At 41.7% G+C, this 26,267-nt stretch overlaps 1 protein-coding gene across 1 annotated transcript; it reads left to right on the top strand.

Moving 5' to 3' along the window:
- Positions 1-24,374, top strand: nrd1a (nardilysin a (N-arginine dibasic convertase)). Its single transcript, XM_020652670.3, has 32 exons — positions 1-91; positions 724-946; positions 1,449-1,695; positions 1,956-2,037; positions 2,922-3,075; positions 3,973-4,046; positions 4,228-4,323; positions 4,527-4,649; positions 8,168-8,225; positions 8,932-9,005; positions 9,876-9,945; positions 10,226-10,303; positions 11,872-11,992; positions 13,782-13,840; positions 14,097-14,151; positions 14,249-14,353; positions 14,789-14,912; positions 15,205-15,291; positions 16,948-17,067; positions 17,204-17,255; positions 17,701-17,851; positions 19,365-19,492; positions 19,716-19,878; positions 20,051-20,082; positions 20,367-20,505; positions 20,620-20,667; positions 20,746-20,798; positions 21,325-21,408; positions 21,650-21,740; positions 21,977-22,093; positions 23,319-23,408; positions 23,496-24,374. Exons 2-32 carry the CDS (start codon positions 771-773, stop codon positions 23,712-23,714), a joined length of 3,270 nt encoding a protein of 1,089 aa, XP_020508326.1. The 5' UTR covers positions 1-91; positions 724-770; the 3' UTR covers positions 23,715-24,374.
- The last annotated feature ends 1,893 nt before the right edge of the window (positions 24,375-26,267 follow it).

A 26,267-nucleotide genomic window follows, 5' to 3' on the forward strand; every position in this document is an offset into this window, starting at 1 on the left:
TTCTACCCACAGCGAATCACAGCGTTCGTTGTTGAGGAGACTCCCGTACTCGCACACGCCAAGGCCCTTGTGCTTACAGCAGGGGAAGAAGGTATGACTACACTCTTATCGAGCCGGCTTCATGAAGTTATGTTTGAAGTTTCGGCTTGTCTTTGCTTTGACACAGAACGTCAGCTAAACCCACTAAAACTCACCCTCATTTTAGTATTACTTTTAAATACCTTGTTTGTTTTTTTTTAGCACCTATTTATGTTTCATCGTGTAGCATATGTAATGCATACTTTCATCACTTCTTCTTAGTTGTTTTTTATTTTATTTATTTTTTACGGGTTTTTCCTTGCTGTGTTGAGTGCTGCGGTTTGCATGAGAGGTTGAGGTGTTGTTTTGGGTTGCTGGTATTTCAGCTGACTGAATGGGGCGAAAACACCAGACAAGCCTGTGTGAATAGATGTATTGTGGACGCTGGCTGGTTGTGTTTGACAGCCCCAGGTTTAAACCTCGGCCTCTTCTACAGAAAGGGATTTTTTTTTTGGTTAAATGTGTGGCTGCTCTCTGAGCTTTTATTTTTGCCACCCTCGTCTGTCAAGTGGTGGTAGTGGTGGTGGTGGGGGGGGCTCTTCATCATAGCTGTGTTCAGGCTGACACGGTGTGTTGCCGTGCTGAGGGCTAAATTACCGGTGGCAGCGAGCTGTCCTGTTGTTTATGGTCGCGCCTTGCTGTCAGCCCGCAGTGCCAAAGTCTCATCATCATCATCATCATCTCTGGCGAGGATGCCGCTGACAAACAAATCCAGGAACGCCCCGGCGTGTGACTCTCCAGGCTCAGGCCGAACTGAACCCTCAGCAGAAGCTCGGCAGGACAACCGGACTACAGGGGACGGTGGAGGAGAGGACAATGTTGGAGACAGTGAGATAATCAAGTCCCCCTATGACCCCAAGCAGTACAGGTAACAGACTCTCCTGTACAAAGCTTCACACCACATGTGGCCATTCTCCATGAGCATTGGATTATGCATTATGCTTGCAACCCTGTTATGTGATTTATCTCCTCTAGTTTGTTCTCAGTCATTGTTATGAACACGATGTTTTACATGCAGCGAGGATACTATCCAGAACTAGAAGGTGCTGAGAAAATGACCCAGATCCACTAACCCAGATCCAAAAAAGATATCGAGCCTCTTTTTCCAGCAGCATTATTGTGGTGTGATGAGCCGATTTCATGCTATAAGCACACACCAGTGCCTCGGGCCTCTGTGGAGCATACAAAGAAATATGCTGTGTAGAAGCGTACAACAAGATAGTCTCAAAGGATGTAAGATGCAGTCTGGTTGGTTTAACAGCCTGTTCAAAATGAGGAAAATGCAAACAAACAAAGCAAACTGTAATGTACCACTGTTTCTCAATGGTCTCTGAATTGTTTGACCTATGACTTCCGCTCCTACCCTCCAGGTATGTTGTGCTTGACAACGGGCTGCGAGCTCTGCTCATCTCAGACTATAGCGGCCCGGCGGAGTCTGAAGACGATGACTCGGACGGAGAAGAGGAAGAGGGTGATGATGAATCCGGAGGTGAAACGGAAGATGAGTCTGAGGAGGATGAAGAAGACGACGACGAGCAGGGCAGCGACGGTGATGATGATGACGACGACGACGATGACGATGAGGGGGATAAGAAGAAAAGAAATGCAGAGAAACAGGTACAAATGGGGAGAGCTTTAATTAAAAGCTCCATTCATGTTTTAGAAGCTTTGACATGTTAAGTCTCGGACGAGGGTGAAAATAACTGGAGTCATGTGGAAACCAAAAAATGTGCTGAAATCACATTTGCAGAAATTATTTATGCATGAGTGTTGTCAGCACAAACCGAAACTATTTATAGTGATGTTATATGCACACACTTTTTAAACACCTGCATACCTGATATGATATCCTTTGTGTGTGTCTGTGTGTGTGTCAGTCTGCAGCCGCTCTGTGTGTGGGAGTGGGCAGCTTCAGCGATCCCAGTGACCTCCCTGGCCTCGCTCACTTTCTTGAACACAGTGAGTAAGCAAACAGAGAGGGTGTTTTTTTATCTTTACATTTTCTTTTTTAATCCTCATCTTTTCTCAACAAGTAGCAAGAGAACCCCTACATAGTTCACGATCACCTATAAGGTCAAATATCTTCTGTTTTATTTGTTTAGCCCTAAATTTATACATCAACAATTTAGCCTCAGAGTCGGCGCAACATACAAAAAACACCTTGCATCATTTTGGATTCAGACAAGGCCAAACCCAGCTACCATATTCGATGCATTCTAGGAGTAATTTTGCTATTTTAAATAATTTAGTGTACCCTCTTTTCCTTAACCTGTTTGTCTACTTTTACTTTGGTTAATAATTTGTGACATTTCCCAGAATATCCTCCAACAAGTCTCAGAGAACGCACGCAGGAACTTGTTGCACTGAAGTTTTTTTCCAGTCCAATAAAAAAGCAAGAGTTGCTCTCCTCTCTCGAAATGCCACATATCTTGTGAATTGCATTCTGGCTGACTGATGTTTCTCTCAGTGGAGAAGTGGCTATGTCTGCCTCCTGCATAGATGTGGTTTTTGAGCATTGTTCATTCCTAAAGGGTCTGTTTGAAAAGGAAAGCGTGCTATTCCTACAGATGTCACAACTGTCACCAAATGTTAACAAGTGATATTTAGAGAAATCTTTAGAGCTTTGGCTGATTTTTTTTTTTCAATTCTATTGTGGCTCTGCGGTAAATACAATGCCACAAAATCTGTGTGTTTGGTCCAGCTTTCCACATCGTCAACAAAACCACAAATGCAAGGCACATACTCAAGTCACTACATTTGATTTTTACCTTTTAAAGTCCTTCCTTTTTTCTTTTTTTTTTTTTGTCTTCTCCTATATTCTCCCCTCTTTTGTTTGGTCCCAGTGGTGTTTATGGGCAGCGAGAAGTATCCCTCAGAAAACGGCTTTGATGCCTTCCTCAAGAAGCACGGCGGGAGTGACAATGCCTCCACCGACTGCGAGAGGACGGTCTTCCAGTTTGACATCCAGAGGAAAATCTTCAAAGAGGCTCTTGACAGGTAAAAAAAAAAAGGATCAGAAGTTTCTTTGTCTTCAGAGCAGTCGCTCTCATGGAGTTGAATTCCTAATAACCGTCAAATGATTTTCAGACAAATACAAAACACAGACATAATAAAAGCAAAAATAAAAACACATTATTGCTTACAAACTGCAAGTTGATGGCTCTTGGGAAACATCTTGGTAAGACTCATCCCATTATTGTCTCAGAAGAAAGATTTGTAGAATAGTCCACAGAGAAAACACACTGTCATGTCTTACACTAGCCCTTTTCAGACTGTTTTTTTTTTTTTTTTCTTTTTGCAAAAGCGCCGTAACTAGGCTCAGCCATCATCACGTCTGTGTACATTCATTATGATTCCATGATGACGTAATACTCTTGCCCTAGTCTGTGAATTCACATTGCATTTCGTCTTTACGGGGGTTAAAAACATATTAGAATTCTCCTAGTTCACATAGTAAGCAGGTGACGGATGTGATAATATCTGCGCTTTGACAGATGTCAATAAGCTAATGCTAGCTTTATCGGCTGATTCAGTTAGCTAGCTATAATAAGCCACAATCGTCAAAGCTTTTTCAAATAGGAGAATCATAGAATGTGTACTACTTTATTCAATTATGGCTATACATCAGATTTACTGCTACACAGTTTCTTAACAAAAATATAGTTAGAAAATAAATGAACTGAGGAAAAACAGCTAAAATTCCTGTTCATGTTGTAATTTCAACTCCTGCTGTGTAATAACTTGGACAAAGATTACAGGCTCAATCAGCCCCCTGCCATTAAGCTGTTGTCTGTGGAGTTGAAATGTCTACATCTGATTGTCTCAGTCTGACCGGTGTCTCTGGCAGGTAAGTGGCCCCTGATTATAACCTCTTTGTCCTGTCAACCGTCTCAGGTGGGCTCAGTTCTTCATCTGCCCCCTGATGATACGAGACGCCATTGATAGGGAGGTGGAGGCCGTTGACAGTGGTGAGTCTTGTAGCCTTCTCCTCCAAGCTGAGGAGTGCAATCTTTTATCTGGTTCACTTGGAGTTAAAACTTTTCGTCAGCTGCTTTGCCGAGTTCTCCTCGCGCAGCTCTTTTGCACAACGTTGATCTTCGTCTTTCTCTGTTTTTCTCGAGTGTTTCTGTCTCTCCACCTGTCTGTCAGAGTACCAGCTGGCTAAGCCGTCAGACTCCCACAGGAAGGAGATGCTGTTTGGCAGTTTGGCCAAACCTGGACACCCTATGGGCAAGTTCTGCTGGGGTGAGTTGGTAAACACAAACTGCTGGGACACTTAATACACATGGGGCCTCCTTGAGGTATGTTCAGCAATAACAAACAGGAGCTGTTGAAACAAATGCCGAGGCTCCTTTTCTTTCTGATATGCCTGCATTTTGTAAAACATTTTTTTGAGATGTTTTGTAGTATCTGCCGCTGGATTGATTACTCACTCTTAACAACAACAGGTAATGCTGAGACGCTGAAGCATGAGCCAAAGAAGAAGAAGATCAATGTCTATAAGCGGTTGCGTGCCTTCTGGAAGAAACACTACTCTGCCCACTACATGACTCTTGCAGTGCAGTCTAAAGGTCAGAAAAATCCATTTCATTTTACTAAACATCAAATACCCGTTTTATTAGTAGACTGACAGAAATGTAATTCATAAATGTATTGTTTTAATTGAAAAAGCAATCTGTAGATCAATGGACAATGTGGAGAAATATTTCACTCAGCTCTAATGATGATTTATTTTATCCATGTTCAGCCGTCTGTGGTTAATAAGTTCTAAATCAACTCAAACTGCAATACTTCTCCAAACAAACTCCCATATAATTAGACATTTTTAACACGTTTTTTTGTGTGTGTGTTTCTCAGATAATATCACACAGCTAATTAAGTACCGATTGCAATTAATGACAATAAGTGTTGCCATTTGGGCTGAGAAAATGCTCGTCACAAAACAGAGAAATCATTTGAACAAAGTGCTATTTAAAACCTGCATGGCATTTAACCAATCTTAAGTAAACATCAACACTGGTGCTGACATATATGAGAATATGGAACAACATTAGTTTTGGGTCTTTTTTTTTGTTCACTTAAACAATCTAGCAGTAGAAAGAAAAAATAATGATCATAACAGATACAACTTATATAGCACGTTTTAAGGCACCCAAGGACGCTCTAAATGATGGAGGGACCAAAAAAAGAACAAAACAGAGACGGGTAGCAAAAAGAAGATGTGAGACCCTTGGAGAGGTAAAGCTAAGTGAGGCTGTGGAGAACAAATGGTGAAGTCTTTTGAATGAGTCTAAAGATGGGACATGGCAGATGTCTGAGGGGAGAGTGTTCCAGAGGGTGGGGTCTGTGACACTGAAGGCCATGTCTCCATAGGTGTGGAGTCTGGTCTATGGTATGGACAGCAGGTGAGTGTCGGAGGACTGAAGGTAACTGGACGTGGTATGTGGGTGTAGGAGGTCATAGAGGAACTGAGGGGCTAGGGATTAGTAAGTGCGGAGGAATTTGCATTTGTTTCTGGATCTAATTGAAGCCAGTGGATAAGGGTTGAGGTGATGTTCCAGTGGAGATGGATAAGGGTTGAGGTGATGTTCCAGTGGAGGTGGATAAGGGTTGAGGTGATGTTCCAGTGGAGATGGATAAGGGTTGGAGTGATGTTCCAGTGGAGATGGATAAGGGTTGGGGTGATGTTCCAGTGGAGGTGGATAAGGGTTGGGGTGATGTTCCAGTGGAGATGGATAAGGGTTGAGGTGATGTTCCAGTGGAGGTGGATAAGGGTTGAGGTGATGTTCCAGTGGAGGTGGATAAGGGTTGGGGTGATGTTCCAGTGGAGGTGGGTAAGGCTTGAGGTGATGTTCCAGTGGAGGTGGATAAGGGTTGGAGTGATGTTCCAGTGGAGGTGGATAAGGGTTGAGGTGATGTTCCAGTGGAGGTGGATAAGGCTTGAGGTGATGTTCCAGTGGAGATGGATAAGGCTTGAGGTGATGTTCCAGTGGAGGTGGATAAGGCTTGAGGTGATGTTCCAGTGGAGATGGATAAGGGTTGAGGTGATGTTCCAGTGGAGATGGACAAGGCTTGAGGTGAGGTGATGTTCCAGTGGAGGTGGATAAGGGTTGGGGTGATGTTCCAGTGGAGGTGGGTAAGGCTTGAGGTGATGTTCCAGTGGAGGTGGATAAGGGTTGAGGTGATGTGATGTTCCAGTGGAGGTGGATAAGGGTTGAGGTGATGTGATGTTCCAGTGGAGGTGGATAAGGGTTGGGGTGATGTTCCAGTGGAGATGGATAAGGGTTGAGGTGATGTTCCAGTGGAGATGGATAAGGGTTGAGGTGATGTTCCAGTGGAGATGGATAAGGGTTGAGGTGATGTTCCAGTGGAGGTGGATAAGGGTTGAGGTGATGTTCCAGTGGAGGTGGATAAGGGTTGGGGTGATGTTCCAGTGGAGGTGGATAAGGGTTGGGGTGATGTTCCAGTGGAGGTGGATCAGGGTTGGGGTGATGTTCCAGTGGAGGTGGATCAGGGTTGGAGTGATGTTCCAGTGGAGGTGGATCAGGGTTGGGGTGATGTTCCAGTGGAGGTGGATCAGGGTTGGAGTGATGTTCCAGTGGAGGTGGATCAGGGTTGGGCTTATGAGGACTCTGGCAGCAGAGTTTTGGACGTATTGGAGCTAAGTTACAAGTACTCGCTCTACCTCTCTGTGTTCTCCTCAGGTAAATATTTGTATATTTAGCTGTAATTGTATTTGGGCTGAGGTGAGGGGGTTGTCACCATAAGAGAAAACTTTCACATAACACCTAACCCCCTCAATAATGATTGATTTAGAAATAACAATAACTGCCGCTTTGAAAGTTCATTTTTAATCCCCAGTTAATTTCACAACAACTTTTGATTCGCTGTGGTACCCAGGAGTGGGTTTAAAAAAAACTGCACAAGATTCAACCGAAATGACAAGAGTATTGATTTCTGTCAGCAGAAAAAAAAAACTCACTTTGAGCAGAGCTTCTTTATCAGCTAAACAAAAAAGAAGCTGCAAGAATTTATTACGTCACATCGTTTTTTATGAAAGAATAAAGTCAATAATTGGCCTTCTTCCATGGTGCTGTGTCGAGGAGGAGTTTTTCACTTCAGGAAAGAACGCTTGCACAAAGACGAGTGTTAATTTTTCCTAAAAGGGATCCTTCCCGTCGAGTAGTAGAGTGCTCAGTTAAAAGGGAGGCTTTTATCAGATAAACTTGCATCCATCTTTGTCTGCAAAGCCTTTGTGTGTGTAATTTGAATACCACACAGGAAATATACTCTGCCAGTTGTGATATAGAGTTACGGAATGTAATGTAATAATAGTATGTTGTGACCATGGCTGACTATGATTAACCTTTTATTACTTCCATATACGTTTCTTTTAAGGCCTTTATTTTTAGAGATAGGACAGTGGGTAGAGTTGGAAATTGGGAAGACAGAGAGTGGGGAATGACATGCCGGAAATGAACCACAGGTCGGTTTTGTCACAGTGCGTTGCCCAAGGGCACCTCGGCAGTGCTCGGGAAGTGAACTGGCACCTCTCCAGCTACCAGACTAATTTCAAGATTTGGTTCACATCGGGACATTAGCCAGTGATGTTTCGGTTTCCAGCCCAAGTCCCTACAGACTGAGCTACTGCCGCCCCAGAAGAACTGTTCATTAGCAAATACCAAAAAGGGAAAAAGGTCCAATGACCTCCTTAGGTTGTTTAAGCTTAATTAAAATCTGGTAAAACAAATTAAGATAAAAAGTGTCATGTGAAAAGAGGATTATGTTTAAAATCAGGGTTTCTCCAACACATCTGCCAACAGTAGCTAAACTATGATTCCTTCAGTGTGTACTGTAAGTAGTAGATAATTGTATACTTTTGTTTTTCTGATATTGATGCTTTCACACCATTTTAATTTCAATTATACTTTTCATGAACAAACTATGTTTTAAACTCAAGCTACAGTCACTTTGAAACAAACAGTCTATGTTGAACCCGAGTCCTCAATCCAAACCCAGAATTATGAGTTTTTCAACCAGAATGACTTGAACTCTAAACTTCTCCTCCTTCACTCGCTCTGCCCTTCAGAGAAGCTGGACACTCTGGAGGAGTGGGTGAGAGAGATCTTCAGCAAGGTGCCTAACAAGTGAGTATAGAAGAAGAGGCTCTCAGTCACTGTGAGGGGGATGACGTGTGTCTGTGATATAGAGTGATACATCCTCTGAGACTTTGCTCGGATCTAAATGTCAAGCGTTCCTCCGTTTCCTCCTCAGCGCTTCTTTATCTCTTTTCATCCTTTCCTTTTTATCAACATCATACACCTGAAAGGGATCATTTATCCCTTAAGTCGAGCTGAATTACTGTTTGCTTCCAGAACTCTGCTACTGTTTGTTTTATGCATCGCTTTGGCAGTTGTTTTTAGAGCATAATCATGCATATCGCAGTGATGTATAAACCACATGACTTTCAGTTTTGAGGCTATCATATGATTAAAGGATTACATGCTTCTATATGGATTGATGAATTTTCTCTTATGTACGAGCTCTTTGAATATTCCTAAGCCTCTTTAACTTCCTTGACTCGTTTTTTTAATCAACATAACATTTGAAAACGTGTGTTTTAGGATTTGATACTAGAAGACTGTTTGTCTGTTGTTGGAAACTTGAAGTGCTGCTCATGAAGAACGAATTGTTTCTCTGTTTTTTTGCTCGAATTGAGATTTTTTTTTTTTTTACGCATTATGTTGGCTCTAAGACCTGTTCAGTGATCTGCAGGGACATATTGCCTGTTTTTAATTGGTACAGTATAATCAATGTAGTTTCTATAACTCTTTACTTTTTTCTTGTCTACAGCAATCTGCCACAGCCAGAATTCTCCAATATGCCGGATCCCTTTGACACACCAGCCTTCAACAAGCTGTACAGAGGTACTGATCGATCTTACTCTGCTCCTCTGAAACTGAACACTTCTAGTGAACTCTCTGTGGCCAAACTTTAAACCCATCTAAGGGGTTATAAGGTAGCTCTAATAGTAGTTAAAGGAGATCTGTTATACTCACTTTGACCATTAGTTATGTTGTTTGGGACACCTATTGAGTAGCGTTGTGAGATGTGTAGCTTCAAAAGCTCCTTATTTCTCCCATACTGGTGTCAGTAAAATCCCTCATTTCAGTTTCTGACTGAAACGGTTTATTTAAGCTGCTGTCTCTTTAAGGCCCCTGCCCACTTTCCTCCGATTGGCCAGCTCTGTTTGCAGTCGCAGTGACATTTGAGTGAGCTTCCGGTTGGGCGTGTCCTACAACTTTGCTACATGCTTTGTTCTGATACGTCGGCAGAACCTGACGTCAGGTTATGGCCAAGTTTTTGTTCAGAGCAGCAGGAAACCACGTCTGGGGATTACGCCAACAACTGTGTATTGTGTGTTTAAAAAGACTTTGCAAAGGTTTCATACAGACATCCAAATATGGATCAGCATAATAGATCTCCTTTAAGTTGGAAAAACGTCTTTTACATTTAACATTTTTGTGCTGTTCTTGCAGTTTTTGCAGTTTTTTTCTACAACACTCAAATAATTTTAACACTTGACAAAAATGTGTTTGTTGAATTACTGATAACATGTGGACAAATATGACACAACATAATAAGACAACGCCTAATAACATAAGATATGTTTGGATAAGTTACGGTTCATTATGTTTTATACATTGAAAACAGATGAAATGTCAAATGGATACCTAGATTTGTTTCACAGAAACGTTACATGGAGTTTTTATAACTGTACATGTTTGTGTTTGCAGTTGTCCCAGTTAGGAAAGTCCATGCTTTGAATATCACCTGGGCCCTCCCCCCTCAGGAGAAATACTACAGGTGAGCTCCACAAAGTAAAGACACGGCACAGAGAGCATCAATGCAGAATAAGACAATTCAGAACAACCCATGTTCTCCCTCTAATTTAAAGAAATAACATGGAATTTGAATTCCCTCTCATGTGTCTGTCTGGTTTTTCACAGCAGTGTCTCTTGATATGAACATGAACTCAAAGGAACCTGAAGATGCTGTTCTTTACACTGATTGTAGGAGGATTGCATCAATGTGTTTTGTTTCTCCTTTACACATTCTTCCCTCCTCCTTCATTTTTTTTTTTCAGAGTGAAGCCTCTCCACTATATGTCTTGGCTGATTGGCCATGAAGGCACAGGAAGCATCCTCTCCGTGCTCAGGAAGAAGTGAGTGTTATTGCCTCTGTCTGTTTGTTTTTCAGACTCGAGGGCTCTCCAAAACACGCAATTAAAAGGTCTTCAATTTACTGGGTATACATGAGCTTTTTGAAGCTCCCAGCGAAGCCCAATCTTCAAATTCTCCACCGACCCCTCTTGACGCTGTGATTCGTGCATTCTCTCAATGCGGCGGTACGAGAGCATTTCAGCCTCTTGTTGCTAAGTGGCCAAGTGATTCGCCCAAACCCCTCTGTAGTCCCAGTGTACTAAGAGCCCATCCAGTAGTCCCGGTGCCATCAGCGGCACTTTGAACAATTGATAGAATATTCCCATTTTACTGTGTGTGCTTCTTTCAATTGTTGATAAATGACAGGAGTGAAATTTTGAGTGTACTCAGTCTTTATTCCCAGTTGAAGCAAACTGCTGAGGCAGTAGAGTGGTGGTGGTTTTTATTGAATTGAGAGAATCACAGCCTCAAGGGCGTCAAGATGCAGGTTTGAAATTGGGCCACTCAGTGAAGCTGGGTGGAATGGTTTGTCTATCTATGTGTCCATCACACTAACCTCTGGTATGCTACCGAACAGATGCCTTAAAAATTTAAAGGACCATTCAGGCGTTTTTTTGTCCATTTTGAAAACACAGACTTCACACAGACTACAGAAAAATCTGTACAAATACCTGCAAATGTTTTTTTTGTTTTTTTTCTGTCTTTATCCCCTCAATTTTCCAGCTCACTCTTTGAACTCTTTTCAGAGATTTAATACTCACTTGGTTTGATCCATCGCAGTCGACATCATTTCATGTTGGTAATACAGTGCAGACTTTACGAACCGCCCTCCCCCTTCAAGTGCATCCTCATACCACTACAACATGTCCTCATGCAGATAAAAGCAGAGAAGAAAATCTCTCACCAGCTTAATAAAAGTTTCAAATCTCTGTGAGTTGTTTTTCCTTTGAAAACGAAGGGGAAAGCTGCAGAACATAGGCAGGAAGGCAGAACATAGCCATAACAGAATAATCTGTTATTTCTTCATTCTGGTATTTTGTTATTTTATTTTGTTAAAGTTAGGCTGACTGCCTCTGTGGGGCCACCAAAGAGTGTACAATGAAGAAAAGGAAACGGAATGTTTTGACCCACTGGTCGTGTGTGTGTGTGTGTGTGTGTGTGTGTGTGTGTGTGTGTGTGTGTGTGTGTGTGTGTGTGTGTGTGTGTGTGTGTGTGTGTGTGTGTGTGTGTGTGTGTGTGTGTGTGTGTGTGTGTGTGTGTGTGTGTGTGTGTGTGTGTGTGTGTGTGTGTGTGTGTGTGTGTGTGTGTGTGTGTGTGTGTGTGTGTGTGTGTGTGTGTGTGTGTGTGTGTGTGTGTGTGTGTGTGTGTGTCTGTGTGTGTGTGTGTGTCTGTGTGTATGTGGGACTGTCTTTTCCTTTTTTTTTTTTTTTTTTGCCCTGCATCAACAAGTTGTGTGTTTGAGCATCCGTCTTCGATGTGTGAATCTTTACCATTAGCCAGATTTATTTTAAAATCCCTCCGACCTAATTTGTATATGTGTGTGTGTGTGTGTGTGTGTGTGTGTGTACAGGTGCTGGGCCTTGGCTTTGTTCGGAGGAAACAGCGAAACTGGCTTCGATCAAAACACCACCTACTCTATCTTCTCCATTTCCATCACCCTCACTGATGAAGGCTTCCAAAACTTCTATCAGGTAAAGAGAGTTCCTACATTTTGGAGTTTGTCTTCTATTGACTATTTATCATCTGCTGGAAACGTAGAGACACTGCAGCTCCGGACTGAGCCGAGAAGATGAGGGGAAAAAACAAAAAGCAGTGACTGATAGGAGTGTGAATCTGTCAAAATCTCACAAGTTGGGTAAATGATGCGCTCATGCATTTGACTCGCTCCTGCAGTACTCTACTTTCATTTTGCAGACAGTGCATATTGAATATGTCAGGTCAAACTTTCTCTTACCCGGGGGATCGGAGAATCCACAGTGCGCTGTAACACTTTCCTTTAATAAGGACCGAGTGGGCTTAATGTCTTTCTGCTCCGTAGACAGTACAGGCAGTACGTTAGCATGTCAGACACAGCCGTGATCCTTGTTCAGTGTCGTCCATATCTTTTTATCCTGCTTTGACCCAACTGGCCGATTAGCCTTGTTTATTCTGTACAAGTTGCTATGAAAATGGTGGTATTAAACAGGAACACGGGCGGTTATTATTAAATACGAGGAGTTTTTTTTCAAGCTGAATACATCACAAAAACCTGCATATAACTCTTTACAAATGCTGCCACAGCCTTGAGACTATTTACTGCGATCAAGAGCTTCAACTTGATCACCCTCTTCTCCGTTCAGAGAGGGTGAACCTGCTTTTGTTTGGAGTAGGGTGCCATTGTCATTTTATTAAGCTTGTTCTACTCAAGGGTTGTTGCTTATTTGCTTCCCTTTAAAGTAGTAAGACAGCAAGATTGATTCACCTGTCTCTCGTCCTGTTGTCTCATACAGTACAAACTCACATGTATTTCTTTGCAGACACAAAAGCCGAGGATGCATTTCCAATTAACTTGTTCCAATTTAAAGAGGTCAAAGAAAAGCATCTTAACTTCCTGTTCGATATTGAAAATAAAATAAAAAGAACTGTAACCAAATAACTAAAGCCCGGCCGATTAATCGGTCAGACGGTAATATCGGCCGATAGTAGCATATCCAGTGAGTATCTGTATTAGCTAACTTTATCGTGCTGATGTTTTTTCACCAGTCAAATAGCATTTCCGTTGAGTTTCCTTGTTTTGCACTAGAAGTTCTCTTTCTGGCTGTCACCAGCAGAATGTGCTGTATGGATTGAATAAAGCCATTATCACTCTCCAGAGAGTCAAGCGGTGATGTTACGTACACGCGCAGTTACTTTCCAGTTGAGTGACCAACTTGTGCACGTTATACTGCATATCTTTTCCACAAGTGTTTAAATGTGTATATCTATATCTATGTATCTCTGAAGATCGAAGATAGATCTAAAAAAAGATATCGGCCGATATATCAGTATCAAGTTTTTTCTCTCCCCAGTATCCCACATCGATTGGTCCCAACAAATAAACACAATAAATGAAGTTGCAATAGTAGCTGAAGGCTCTGGGCCCCGATGGTGGTCAGGCGGGGCGGGTGGTGTAGTGAGTTGAATAGAAGAAGAAAACCTGAGAGTGAGTGCTGGTGTGCTGGAGTTCAGAGAGGTACAGAGCAGTGAGGTTCTGAGGATCTTGAAGTCAATGCGATATTTAACTGGTAGCCAATGAAGCTGCGGAAGGACAGGAGTGATGTGATTTAACGGAGGGGGTTTCTGGAGATGATGTGAGCAGAAGAGTTCTGCTCTGGACCAGTTGTTACTTCACTGTAATTCAACCAACAAAAAAAAAAAAATGGCATTGATTCATTAATACTCAACGAGCCATATATGACGTTATGAGTTCTGACTTTCTTTGTTGTTTGTGTTCTTTCACAGGTGACTCAGCTGGTGTTCCAGTACCTGAAGATGCTGCAGACACTTGGACCACAGCAAAGGCACAGTCACACTCACACACTGACAACAACAAAATACAATACAATTTAAAAAAAAGCTGTCTCTGGAGTGACTACGTCCATTGTAGGACACGAGATTACTCACACCAGATACTGACTAGTGAATGTGTCAAATATATTTTTAGTTTCTTTATTGCTTTTATTATTTCAGCAGTTGTGTACTTTAATCTGTCTGCAGGAGTGTTGTTGTTTGTGAGCTTCCGTGGTCATATTTCATTGTGTTTGCTCATCCTCTCAGAATATATGAAGAGATCCAGAATATTGAAGCCAATGAGTTTCACTACCAGGAGCAAGTAAGGATGCAAATGTGAATGTGCTGCTGTATTGAATTATTTTACTCACAGAAACAGAACATTATATTTGTGTATTTTTTTTATTTTTTTTTTTTAGATTGACCCTATAGAATATGTGGAGGACATTTGTGAGAACATGCAGCTCTTCCCCAAAAAGGACTTCCTGACAGGAGATCAGCTGATGTTCGAGTACCAGCCAGAAGTAAGTCGTTCTGTAATTCAGGCAGTGAACCAGTTCAGGGTTTTATTCTCTTTTTTTCTTTTTTTTTTTTAAGATTAAAGATGTTAATGAATCAAGTCAACTGGAAAAGGGAGACATTTTTATTTGCCTGATATGGGGCTGATTTTTATGGCACACGCATAAATGTGCCAGAAATATATATTTGCTAGAGTTGTGGGTGCTGTCTTTGATTCGTGAATATTACTTTGCCTCAAAAGTTTCAGCGTGATTGTGGTTTTCATTTTGCCTGTAACTTTAGCTCACATCTTACTGTAATTGGAAGCTTAAATTGTCTCATATAAGTAATCCAGAGACAAAGAGAGGGAGAAAAAAAACAAGTGTTCTCGATGAAAAGTTGACTTCAATTTCTTTTGTGTGCGTGTGTGTGTGCGTGTGCGTGTGTGTGTGTGTGTGTAGGTTATTAGAGCAGCTCTGTCCCTCCTCACCCCAGAGAGAGCCAACCTGATGCTGCTGTCACCAGAACACGAGGGCCAGTGTCCCCTCAGGGAGAAGTGGTTTGGCACACAATACAGCGTGGATGGTACGTCTCTTTGTGTGTGTGTGTGTGTGTGTGTTGGTTTACTGCATGTGTTACAGCTCTCCCCACAATATAGGCATCCGGTGAATACATTGTCTTTTTCCCCTTGTGTGGTGATATTCAGCCTGATATATTGCAGACAGCGCGCAGTAGAAATGCCAGCATTTATCTCTGTCTTTTATACGGCAAACAATAGTGTTGGGAAATTTAAATAACAAATGTCAACATTAAAGTCCTTAGGTCACTCGCTCAAAACACAAATTTAAACTGGAAATACCTTTCTGTGTCCTCAAAGACATCCAGCAGGAGTGGATGGAGCGGTGGATGGGAAACCTGGAGCTGAACAGCGACCTTCACCTTCCCGTTGAAAACGAGTTCATCGGTGGGTGAAGAGAGAGAGAGAGAGAGAGGGGGGGGGGGGGGGGGGGGTTGTTGTCACCAGAACTGCAGAAAGAATCTGAAAAGTGTCCGAAAATCAACATGAGCAATTCCCGGTCCATCAGTTTGTTCTTATTTTCTCTCTTTTCACTCGTCCAGTGGATAGACCAATCAGATATATTGACCATACTTGTAGGAATAGTGCATTTTGGTCAATGTATTCTGTCTTCTGTAACGTTCCCTTGTTAGTCACTGATCTAAAGAAAGGGTGATAACTCAAGCTCGATACAAGCGCCATTCAGACAGGGATTATTTCTCTTAAAGAGCAGGAATGACTTCAGTATCATCTTTTCTTGTCAGTGATTTTAATCCTCGAGATACTTTGCATTCACAGAGTTTAAGAGTTTAATTCTGGCTGAGTTTCCTCAGCTCCGTGCACAGTTCCAAAACAAAGCGTTTATACTTTAAACATCAGTCCTCTCAAAGCAATGACAGAAAAAGTAGGTTACAGTGGATTGTGTCTTGGCTGGTCTAACTTTGCACAGCAAACTTACATTATGAGTAGTGAGCTTCATGTTTTTGAAACTGAAGAGGCGAGCAGAACCTCCATCACAATCAAAAGTGTCCCAAGGAAAGAAAGACAACTTAGTGTTATTATTATTATTAAGGACAGTTTAAAAAAAATGCAACTAAGAGATAATATTTTCTCCCTCAGCATTCATCTATTGGTTAATAAAGGTCTCAGCAAAGTGGCCATGCCTTCACATGTTGATGATGTCAGAAGAAGCTAAATCTATTAGCTATCCTGAGATTAGCTAGGGCTAATTAGCGGTGGGAAAAAAAAAACACTTTTATGTGTTGTATTTATTTTGGATTCTGCACACTGTCCTCACAAGATTAAACAAATTAACTTCATGTAAAAAAAAAAAGTATCATCCCTGCAGGCCTATTGGTAAATAGTTCTAATCCTAGTGCTGCTAACATGAACTAGCTTTCAACGACAATAGCATTCTCTGACTCTGTTAGAAAAACGAAGGATCAAACCTGATGGAGCAGAAAATGTGAGCTCATGTGTTTGGATTCCAAGCCTTCTTCTGTTTTTTTCCTAAACCTGGTGTTTACATTACCCACAATGCAACTCAATCACCATTTTTTTTTTTTTAGGTTCATAGATTTGGTGCGTTATGCAATGCTATCTGTTGAGTATTAGCTGGTAGTCTCACTTTGCCCCTTCCTCAACCTGAGAAAATTTCAATCCCATTCTTGTCGTCTTCAGCCGCATCTGCATTTACTCAAGTGATTTATCAGATGAAGAATAGCTCCTTGAGGAGCCACAGGATTTTTTTTTTTTTTTTTTACTTTCTAACTTCCTAATTTGAGGTAATACTCCTACAGAGACGAGCTGTGAGCAATCTTTTAGTTGTAACACTTAGATCACTCTCTATGACCATGTGACGTCCAGAACATAATCCTGTCAGAAGTTGGACACTTCAACTCAAACACGGTAAACAAGGCCCCTCTGGTCCTGCTCTAGGGTCTAAAATCTAGCTGCATGTTAAATCCCAAACTGGACACATTGCATTGTTTGAGCTCACACATTATTTATGAGATGGTACCAACTGGATTTACGGTGCTCTATTGTTTATGTGCATTTGTTCAGCCACCGACTTCACCCTGAAGCCCTCCGACTGCCCAGACACCGAGCTCCCTGTCCGGATAGCCGACAGCGACAGAGGCTGCCTGTGGTACAAGAAGGACAACAAGTTCAAAATCCCCAAAGGTAAAATATGCCTAAGTTTGTTTGTGTGCCTGCAGCCTAGACATCATTTAACATGCACAGTGTTTCTACACTATATCGACTTCTAGTATCATTAGGAAGTGTGTTGACACTGGTTTGTCCTTTTTTCCTGCTGCAGCCTACATCAGATTCCACATAATCTCTCCTGTAATCCAGCAGTCTGCTAAGAAGTAAGATCAGGCTTAAATATGACCTTGTGCAAATAGTGTTTGCAACACTGATTTACATAGCTGCCTTTCTCATCCCTCACTCTTTTTTTTTTTTATCTGTTCCTTCTCTCCCTGCTCCTACACTTTCATCCTCTTTCCTTTTTTTTTTTATCACTTTTTACCCTTCTTACCTTCTGTCCTTCACTACTTCCATTTCCTCTTTCACCTTTCTCCCCCTCCCTCTCCTCTTATTTATTGCCGTCTCTTTACTTTTTATCTTCCCTGTCTCTTTTACTGCCTCGCTTCTTTTCACCCTATCCACCTCTTTCCCCTGCATCTCATCCTTCTCAACTTCTCTCCTCCACCTCCCCTCCTATCTCCATTTCACATCCCCCCCCCCCCCCCCCCCCTTTTTTTACCTTTCGCTTTTCTCTACTCATACTCCATCTTTTCTCCCCCCCTCCAGTGTGGTCTTGTTAGACCTGCTGGTCAACATCCTCGGACATAACCTTGCAGAGCCGGCCTATGAGGCTGAAGTGGCTCAGCTGGAGTATAAACTGGTAGCTGGTGAGCACGGCTTGGTCATCAAGGTTAAAGGGTTTAACCACAAACTGCCTGTGAGTCAATGCACATATAGACACTACACACACACACACACACACACAAATAGATAGGCATTTGTGTAGAACCACAAACTGCTTCATATTATATCAGTAGAAATATTTTTTTCTTCCTGTTTACTTTGCGACATGTATTTGTTATTCAAGGTAAATCACATAGATAGGCAGACATGTTTGACCTATTTGAGCCTATCACAGATATTAGAACTGGGGTTTGTGGTGAGGCAAAACCTTTGTGTTATATATGTTACATAGAAGAAGAAGAAAAAAAAAAGGTTGTTTAGAAATAAAGGTTTGGGGTGATTAGGAAACTGTGTCATCTTATAGTGGTACAGCAGAGCTGAATCTAAGACTATATCGTTTTGTGGTTCTCAACTGTTCTCACCCCACGGCCCGCCAACAACTCGTAATGAGAAATTTCGATGCAAATTTCTGACATTTTTCAACCAATCAGATTTATTTCTGAAGTTAGCACCTTGGATGGTAAAGATCATGCTTCAGCACAAAGAGATGGAACAAATCAAATCTGTTTTAAAAGTGCTTCATAATCTCTTTGACACTATTCACAAACATTCGCGACCCAGTTTTAGGTCTCAACCCACTAGTTGAGAACCACTGCTTTACAATATACACACATGCAGACAGACAGACATTTGATCTGTTCAGTGTATGGTACAGTAGTCTACACTGGGGCTGTTTGACATCATATCAGAATGTCACATTTTTCTTTGAGAAAGTGATTTTCAGAAGTCAGCAGTCAATTCACATAGAATTTTTTTTTCATTGCAGCTCAAAAAACGAATGAGTTAGCCTTCATTGCTGTTATTAAAAAATCAGAATACCATGGTTATACTGTAAGCAACAACTGAAAACCACTTTTTTATGGGCTATATGTATTTCCATCGTGAATAAAGAATCAAATCCATAGGATGACAATTTGAGAAACAAAAAAGTGTGAATAGCTCTTTGAGACTCTTTGAGAAGACTTAAAACACTCTCATGTAAATATGAAGCTGGAGGGGTTGGATTGAACCTTAGTTGTGGGTTAGAGGTTACCGGTAATTGTTCTGTATTTATCTGTGCATGTGGCTATTTAAGAAAAGAAACTCCTGAAACAGACACATCAAACTGAACACAGCTTACCGAGCTGATAAATCTGTCAGCACGTCCAAAGTTAAAGCTAATCCAACTGTCCCCTGATTACAGCGTCATATTGACCAAATAGACATGACAGTGAGATCGTTTCCTCATTCAAGTCTTTGCAGAAAGAGAATGTGATATATTATATTTCTAAAATACCAAACGACTCCTTTAAGAAATGAGTTATGCAGAACTAGTCCTCCCTCTCTGCTTCTTAACCACATTAAAGAGACAATCGGTGAAAAAAACATTTCCAGCTAGATTGGCACAGTGTCATGCATGCTTACTCCTATGTTTATTCCTGACACACAGATGTGTTTGCTTTGTGTACGTGCATGATAATGATGGTGATGGTTTTGTCTCTCCTCAGCTGCTGTTCCACCTGATCATTGACCACCTGGCGGATTTCTCTGCCGCCCCTGACGTCTTCAGCATGTTCGCAGAGCAGCTCAAGAAAACCTACTTCAACATCCTCATTAAACCTGAGAAGCTCGGCAAGTAAGTTGTTTCCCTTTTCTCTCTCTCTCTCTCTCTCTCTCTCTCTCTCTCTCTCTCTCTCTCTCTTTCTCTTTCTTTTTTTTTTTGTCTCTGACATGCCCATTGTTGTCTTATCTTCAAGTCTGTGATGCCTTCTAGTGGTGAAATGTGCGACAGAACCTTGAGCCTTTTCAGTTCTCATTTTTCTTCCCCTTTCTCTCCCAACTCTGCTCCTCTCCCTCAGGGATGTGCGTTTGCTTATCCTGGAGCATTCTCGCTGGTCCATGGTGGAGAAGTATCAGGCTCTGACAGCTGGTCTGAGCAGCGAGGATCTGATGGAGTTCAGCCGGAGTCTCAGGGCAGAGCTGTACGCCGAGGGTCTGGTGCAGGGCAACTTCAGCAGCACGGTGAGCGAACACAGACAAGAGGATTAATAAACAAAAAGATCGTCTGATTAGTGCATTAGTCAGTTAATGCACATGTCTCCTCTTGCGTCAACGGAGTGTGAGTATGATGTCTGTCTGATCCCTGTGTGTGATCCCGGCCTCTTCATTAACCTGTATTGTAATTTCTCCGCAGGAATCACAGCAGTTCCTTCAGTATGTCACCGAGTAAGTCAGCCGTCACACTGAATGAACTCCCTGATGAAACACCAGTACTATATAATCAGATGGATATGTTTGCATCCATACACAGTAATTAGCATTAGCTTCATTTGTTTAATCCATGATGACCCTTTGACCTTCTTTATCTAGGCTTTTATAAACTCTCTCCTTTCAAACATTTTTTCCTCCTTCTTCCTCATCCTTTTCTTCTTGACCTGTCTGGTCTTCTTGCCTTCATCCACTCATTTGGTCCTCCTTGCCCCCCCCCACCCCACCCCTCTCTCTGGCAGAAAATTGCAGTTTTCCAAGCTGCCAGCAGAGGTGCCGGTGATGTTCCGAGTGGTGGAACTTCCGCTGAAGAACCACATCTGTAAGGTCAAATCACTCAATAAAGGAGACGCCAACTCTGAGGTCACCGTGTACTACCAGGTCTGACTACATCTGTTATACATCAAATCTAACACGCTAACAATATCATATAATTTAATTAAAGTAGACGATGTAACTAAAAAAGTCTTCTTGTTTTTGTTTTTTATTTCTTAGTCTGGCCTAAAGGCGTTGAGGGAGCACACACTGATGGAGCTGCTGGTGGTGAGTGTCATGATACATTTTCTCCATTCACTCCGTCATTCTTCTATACTTGACTGGGTTGTTGTTGTTGTCTTCCAGATGCACATGGAGGAACCCTGCTTTGACTTCCTCAGGACCAAAGAGACTCTGGGGTGAGTGTAGTAATGTTTCATTCTGCCTTTAATAAAAAAAGGAAAACGTATTAATGACATTTGGGAAAAACAAACCCTGAATAAAAAACAAAAACAAATGCGATCTATATTAATACAGATGAATAGCGTCCTTGCTGCAGATATGTTTAAGACAAGAGAATAACTTTTGTTTTATATTATGTTTCCGTCTGCATGTCTCTGTCTTATTGTGGATTGTGATTACTCTCTCTCTTCCAGACAGAGCAACATGCTAGTGCTGAACTGAAGGATTTATCTGAAGCTAGTTATTTTCATTCTTTACTCATCTGTTTTATTAACAGTGGAACATTTCAGATGAATCTGCAAGAAAAAAAATAGCTTCTTCTGTTAGCTACAACACATTTGAAACAAATGGCATTACATGTCCAGATTTCTTCCTCATGTTGTTACTCTGATCCCTCTCTGTTTATCTGCTTCTCAACATCTGTCCCTCCTCCTCCTCCTCCTCCTCTTCCTCCTCCGTCTTGTTTCATGTCGCCCTCTGCAGGTACCATGTCTACCCCACCTGCAGGAACACCTCGGGCGTACTTGGATTCTCTGTCACCGTGGAAACACAGGCCACCAAGTTCAAGTGAGTCTGCAACACAATCGTAACCTTTCATCCGCCTGAAAGCAAGATCCGATTTATCATAACCGCTTTCTCAAAACCTAGGTATAATATATCTTTCTGCTCATCCAAACCCAAGCTCGATTTATCTGCGCGGCCCTGCAAAGAGGAGCCAGCGAGCGGAGCTGATAAATGACTAAAAGAATCAAATACAGCCCACAGCATATAATATATCTCTTACCTCCCCTGAACTTTTCCCTCTCAGTACTGAGCTGGTGGAGTTAAAGATTGAAGAGTTCTTGGCTTCATTTGGGGAGACGCTCGATTCGCTGACTGAGGACGCCTTTAATACTCAGGTCTGTGTCTGTGTGTGATTTAGTTTGTGTACTTGTGAGTTCCTCGTTGTTATGGAAAAAGAAGAAAAGTTCAAGAAAGTTTTACATAACCCAAAAGTTTTTTGGGGGGAAATGTCAAGTGGCTCCTGAAGTTACTCTGTCGGTTTAATAAACACCATTCTTATGGTGCCGTGCCTTCAGGCCTGCTTTGTACGGTGTGTGGAGAAACCATGTGTGTGTGTTTTATGTACATACAGGTGACTGCTTTGGTGAAGCTGAAGGAATGTGAGGACACTCACCTGGGTGAGGAGGTGGACAGGAACTGGGCCGAGGTGGTTACACAGCAATATGTGTTTGACAGACTTAACAGAGAGGTACGGACCACAACTACACACACATACACAACTTAAACCAATACCATGTGTTCATTGTTTGAGCATTTAATGTGCTATAAGTCGTCCTTGTTGTGCCTTCCTCTTTAACTTATTTAATGTAAATGTAACTAATACAGAGAATGAAACTCATGACACAAAACTGAATCCTCGTTTCAAGTGGTGCACAAATACAAACTGTACATACGACCTTCCTGACATCATATTTTGTCGAACCTTGCTCCTGATGTTGCCAAACAAAAGGCAGAATCAGTGAGAGTTTCTACAAAAGTAATGTATAAGACTCACTAGAAATGTGTTGTAATGTTTTTTTTTTTCCCCCTGTTCGCTGTCCAGTCCACCCTTGGGTTTGCGCCCTCTGGCTTATAACAATGTGAAAGCTCTGAAACAAATGATTCTGTCAGAATGTAGCGACCCAATGCCTCATTGCTAAAACATATCCAAGAGGAAGCTATTGGTGTCGTTGAGATGAGGACCAGGGACAAACTTTTTCTAAGTTTGAGTTTTATTTTTTTTAGACCCTTATCTTTTATTCGATATGAAAATGTCGTACAATACATTTTGAGGAGATTTAGAAAAAAAAGATGTGCAGATTTAACCTTTAATACAAACAAACGGAAAATGTTATGCAGGCCATATCTCATTTACAATATACTGTATTCATAACATGAGTTGGCTTCCAGCGTATCCTTTAGGCGATGACCTCACTTGAGTCAGAGAGTTCACTTATGAAGATAACTCCAGCCTTCCTTTCACACAAAAACAAAACTCGATAAAAGCTGAAGAGAGGTCAGGACATGTGGGGAAGAGAGGGTGGTAATGACAAATGGTTTCAGGTGAGGGTCGAACCAGCGAGAAGTTAGCCAAAAAAATGTTGCTTTTTATTCGGGATGGCTGCTCTACAGACTGAGCTAAACCAGCTCCCAAGGGGCCAACTTTTATTGTCAATAAAGCACAGAAATCCCACTCTTTCATCCTATTAAAAGCTTAAATTATAACTGTGTCCAAATCGCTTAAAAACAAGCTAATAATTAGACATAAATCGATACATTTATCATTAAGCAACATTGTGATCCAGCTTTATGGACATGAATCCTAGGTTTTCTTTCATTATTTCTAGTTATGGCTCGTCTTCTGAGGGTCTCGTCTTTGTCTTGTCCATTCAGCCCTCCCGTTGTTCTCACCAATAGTGCTTCTGTGTGTTCAGATCGCCGCTCTGAAGCAGATGACCCAGGCTGAGCTGGTCTCCTGGTTCAAAGAACAGCGAGGAGAGAACAGCCGCAAACTCAGCGTGCATGTAAGCAGCGACTGTATGCATGTATGACACAGGACATGAAGGATAGTTCTCTTTGTTTGGTATTTAATGTGTCCCTGTCTCCTGAAGGTGGTGGGCTTTGGTGCTGAAGAGAATGATGAGGATGCTGGTGGTAAGAAACATAAAGGAGAAGAGGGCAAAGAGGAAGAGTTACACAGCTCTGCGTACGGTGAGGTGTCTAAGCTCACCTTCCTTCCTGCCAAGATGGCGGGCGCTGTAGCCATCATGGACATACCAGCTTTCACTAAAGGCCTGCCACTCTTTCCCTATCACAAGATACTTGAATAACCTCCCGCTCAGACTGTGACACGGATGGATGGCTATGCTTTGCCTCTCACTGAGCGGACTCTGTCACATTAGAGATGCAGTCACTTAACATGTGGAGGTGAAGGAATTCTGAAACAATTGTGGCTTCTCTATGGACCTGGATTCTTCTTGGGAGCCTCGGCTGTAGATTTTAACTAAACTGTGTGTGTATGCAAAACACCTGAAGGTGATAATAGACTTTTCTTGAAGTGATACATGATAAGCTATTCTTCTTTCTCACACCTAATTATTTTCAATCCTCAGACACCAGGAGTGTGTAAGCACGCTTTCTATTTCTCTATCCACACTGACTGAAGATCGTTGGATCAAATTCTCATTATTCGGCTCTCTGGCTCTGCTATTATAAGAATACCAAATCCCTGTTTTTTCAGCTGTCTGTGTCGGATCTCACAGCGAGCTTAATACTTTTTTTTTTTTTTCTTTTCAAATCAACTGTGAAAACTGCAAAGAATATTGAATCCTTTGAACTCTGAAAGGGTGTGTTTGATAGATTGTGAGCTCTTCTCGGCACTCCTGCTGTGTTAGCTAACTGGAATAATTACACCATGGTACAAAACTGTGCAAAGAAAATAAATCCAGGAGTGATGATTGAATTGATTAAAGCAGTGTGTACCAACTACACTTTTGAGATGTCTTCACAGTATGCATTCGCTGAAACTTGTCACACATAAGGGTTAAAGGTCACAAAGTATGCAAAATACACATTACCATGTTTTTCTAACACTAATAGGTGTCCCTAGTCCGTCTGCAAACCCCAATTATGACAAAAGTCCATCCCCTCTGTCTTCTGCCTGCTCCTCTTTTCAGAAAATGTGTGCTCAAATGGCCTGTTTGGAGATGTTCCCTTTATGACATCACAAAGGGCAGTAACCCCTCCCCCAGGTGAGTGACACTCCCATAGCTACGTGTTTGTTCAGCCCTCTGAGTCCGCCTTCTCATCGTGAACAAAAGGGCATGGAAAGAGAAACATCCCCTTCCAGAGGGGAGTGGCCGAGCTCAGCTCAGCTCATTTGCATTTAAAGCTACAGACACAGGAACAGCCTGTTCTGAGCAGGGCTGAAATAGAAATAGAGGGGTTTATACGCAGGATCAGAGTGGATTTATAACAACAAACTTCACAGATATGTTTTGGAGAGCTTTGAGACTTGTTTAAACTTGTTAAAAATATATATAATATACTATAAAAATATAATGTATAATTTATTTATATCACTTTCTTTTCCCGGTTGGTCCTAAATGTGGGAGGCATTTCAATTTGAAATACTTTGGCGCTTCCTTTAGCTGTTGATTGAATTTAAATGATACATTTGCGGTGCAAAACACATGACAAAGGATGTGTGACAAACAGCATGGTCCTCAGAATGCCACCAGCTGTTTAATTTACACAGGTTTTTGATTGTGGTGTTGCTTCTACACCAATCACACAGTCACTACTTCTCCCTGGGGACGAGGTTGTTGTGCGAGATCTTGTGTCAGACTCGTGGCTGATGACACTCTGCACTATTGAGTGTAATTAAAAACTAATCCCGAGCCCAGCACAGCAGAGCATGTTAACAGAATTGAGTAATATGCCCACAGGGATGCCTGTCTGCAGGAAAGTCTTCACCTGCAGTAGTCCCACATAAATCATTATCTACAACTGGTGGTCAAACAGCTTGCTTAAAATAATAATTAAAAAAAAACTTTATGCAAACAGTCGTTGTCAAATGTGTTTGGAAATTAAAACATTGAATTTATATGTGACTGTTAAACATCTCAATCCAAAAACTTCTCCATCTCCTGTAAGCATGGTTATTTAATGACTGGTTGCAACTATTAAGTTCTATCCAACCGCATAAGCACATGGACCCAACACAGGTTTGTGCTGCGATCCAGTTTATCACAAAGACGTTGGATAGAGTTGAGATCAGCCCTCTGAGCAGGTACGTCAAGCTCTGACACAACAATCTTTTTCAAACCATTTAATGAAACAATTTGATGTTTTTGTTGAAAATATTTCACTTTTTCCTTAAGCTAACCTAAATGCTTAACAACGTTAGCAAGGTAAATATGTCGTCTGCTGGTTGGGTTCGTAATGGTAGCCAGAAAATGTGGCTGATGGTGTTAGAATGAAAGGCTGAGAGACAACAGACCGGGTCAGAAGGAATTCCTGGATGAAGAGGCTCTAATGTATGCATGTCCTCCTCACACTATAAATGTTAGTGGAGTGGATGTGGGCCCACTTTAGGGAGCTTGGGTCACATCCTGCCCAGATCAGTCTCACACCGGTTTGCGCATCTGATAATGCTCTTGAAAGGCCCATTAGAGAGGAGAAATCTGTGCACAGCCCAGCACACACATCATGTTTACAAGAAACACACTGACGTTAAGAAAGAAAACATTAAATGTGTATTTTACAACCAAAATAACAGAGAATGTGGTGTTGTAATATTGCTTAAAAAGGATACAAATAATATTAAGTAAGTGTTTGAAGATGATAACGGTAGACTGCTGATTGTAAGTTTTGAGTACCAA

The sequence above is a fragment of the Labrus bergylta genome, chromosome 18 (genome assembly GCF_963930695.1).
Source record: "Labrus bergylta chromosome 18, fLabBer1.1, whole genome shotgun sequence".
Taxonomy (NCBI): Eukaryota; Metazoa; Chordata; class Actinopteri; order Labriformes; family Labridae; genus Labrus; species Labrus bergylta.

Excerpts from the sequence above, each read along its gene's own strand:
- nrd1a (XM_020652670.3), top strand. The coding sequence starts at position 771 with ATGCCGCTGACAAACAAATCCAGGAACGCCCCGGCGTGTGACTCTCCA. Across the intron at positions 1,696-1,955 it reads AAAGAAATGCAGAGAAACAG|TCTGCAGCCGCTCTGTGTGT; the intron begins GTACAAATGGGG and ends TGTGTGTGTCAG. Across the intron at positions 4,324-4,526 it reads TATGGGCAAGTTCTGCTGGG|GTAATGCTGAGACGCTGAAG; the intron begins GTGAGTTGGTAA and ends TAACAACAACAG.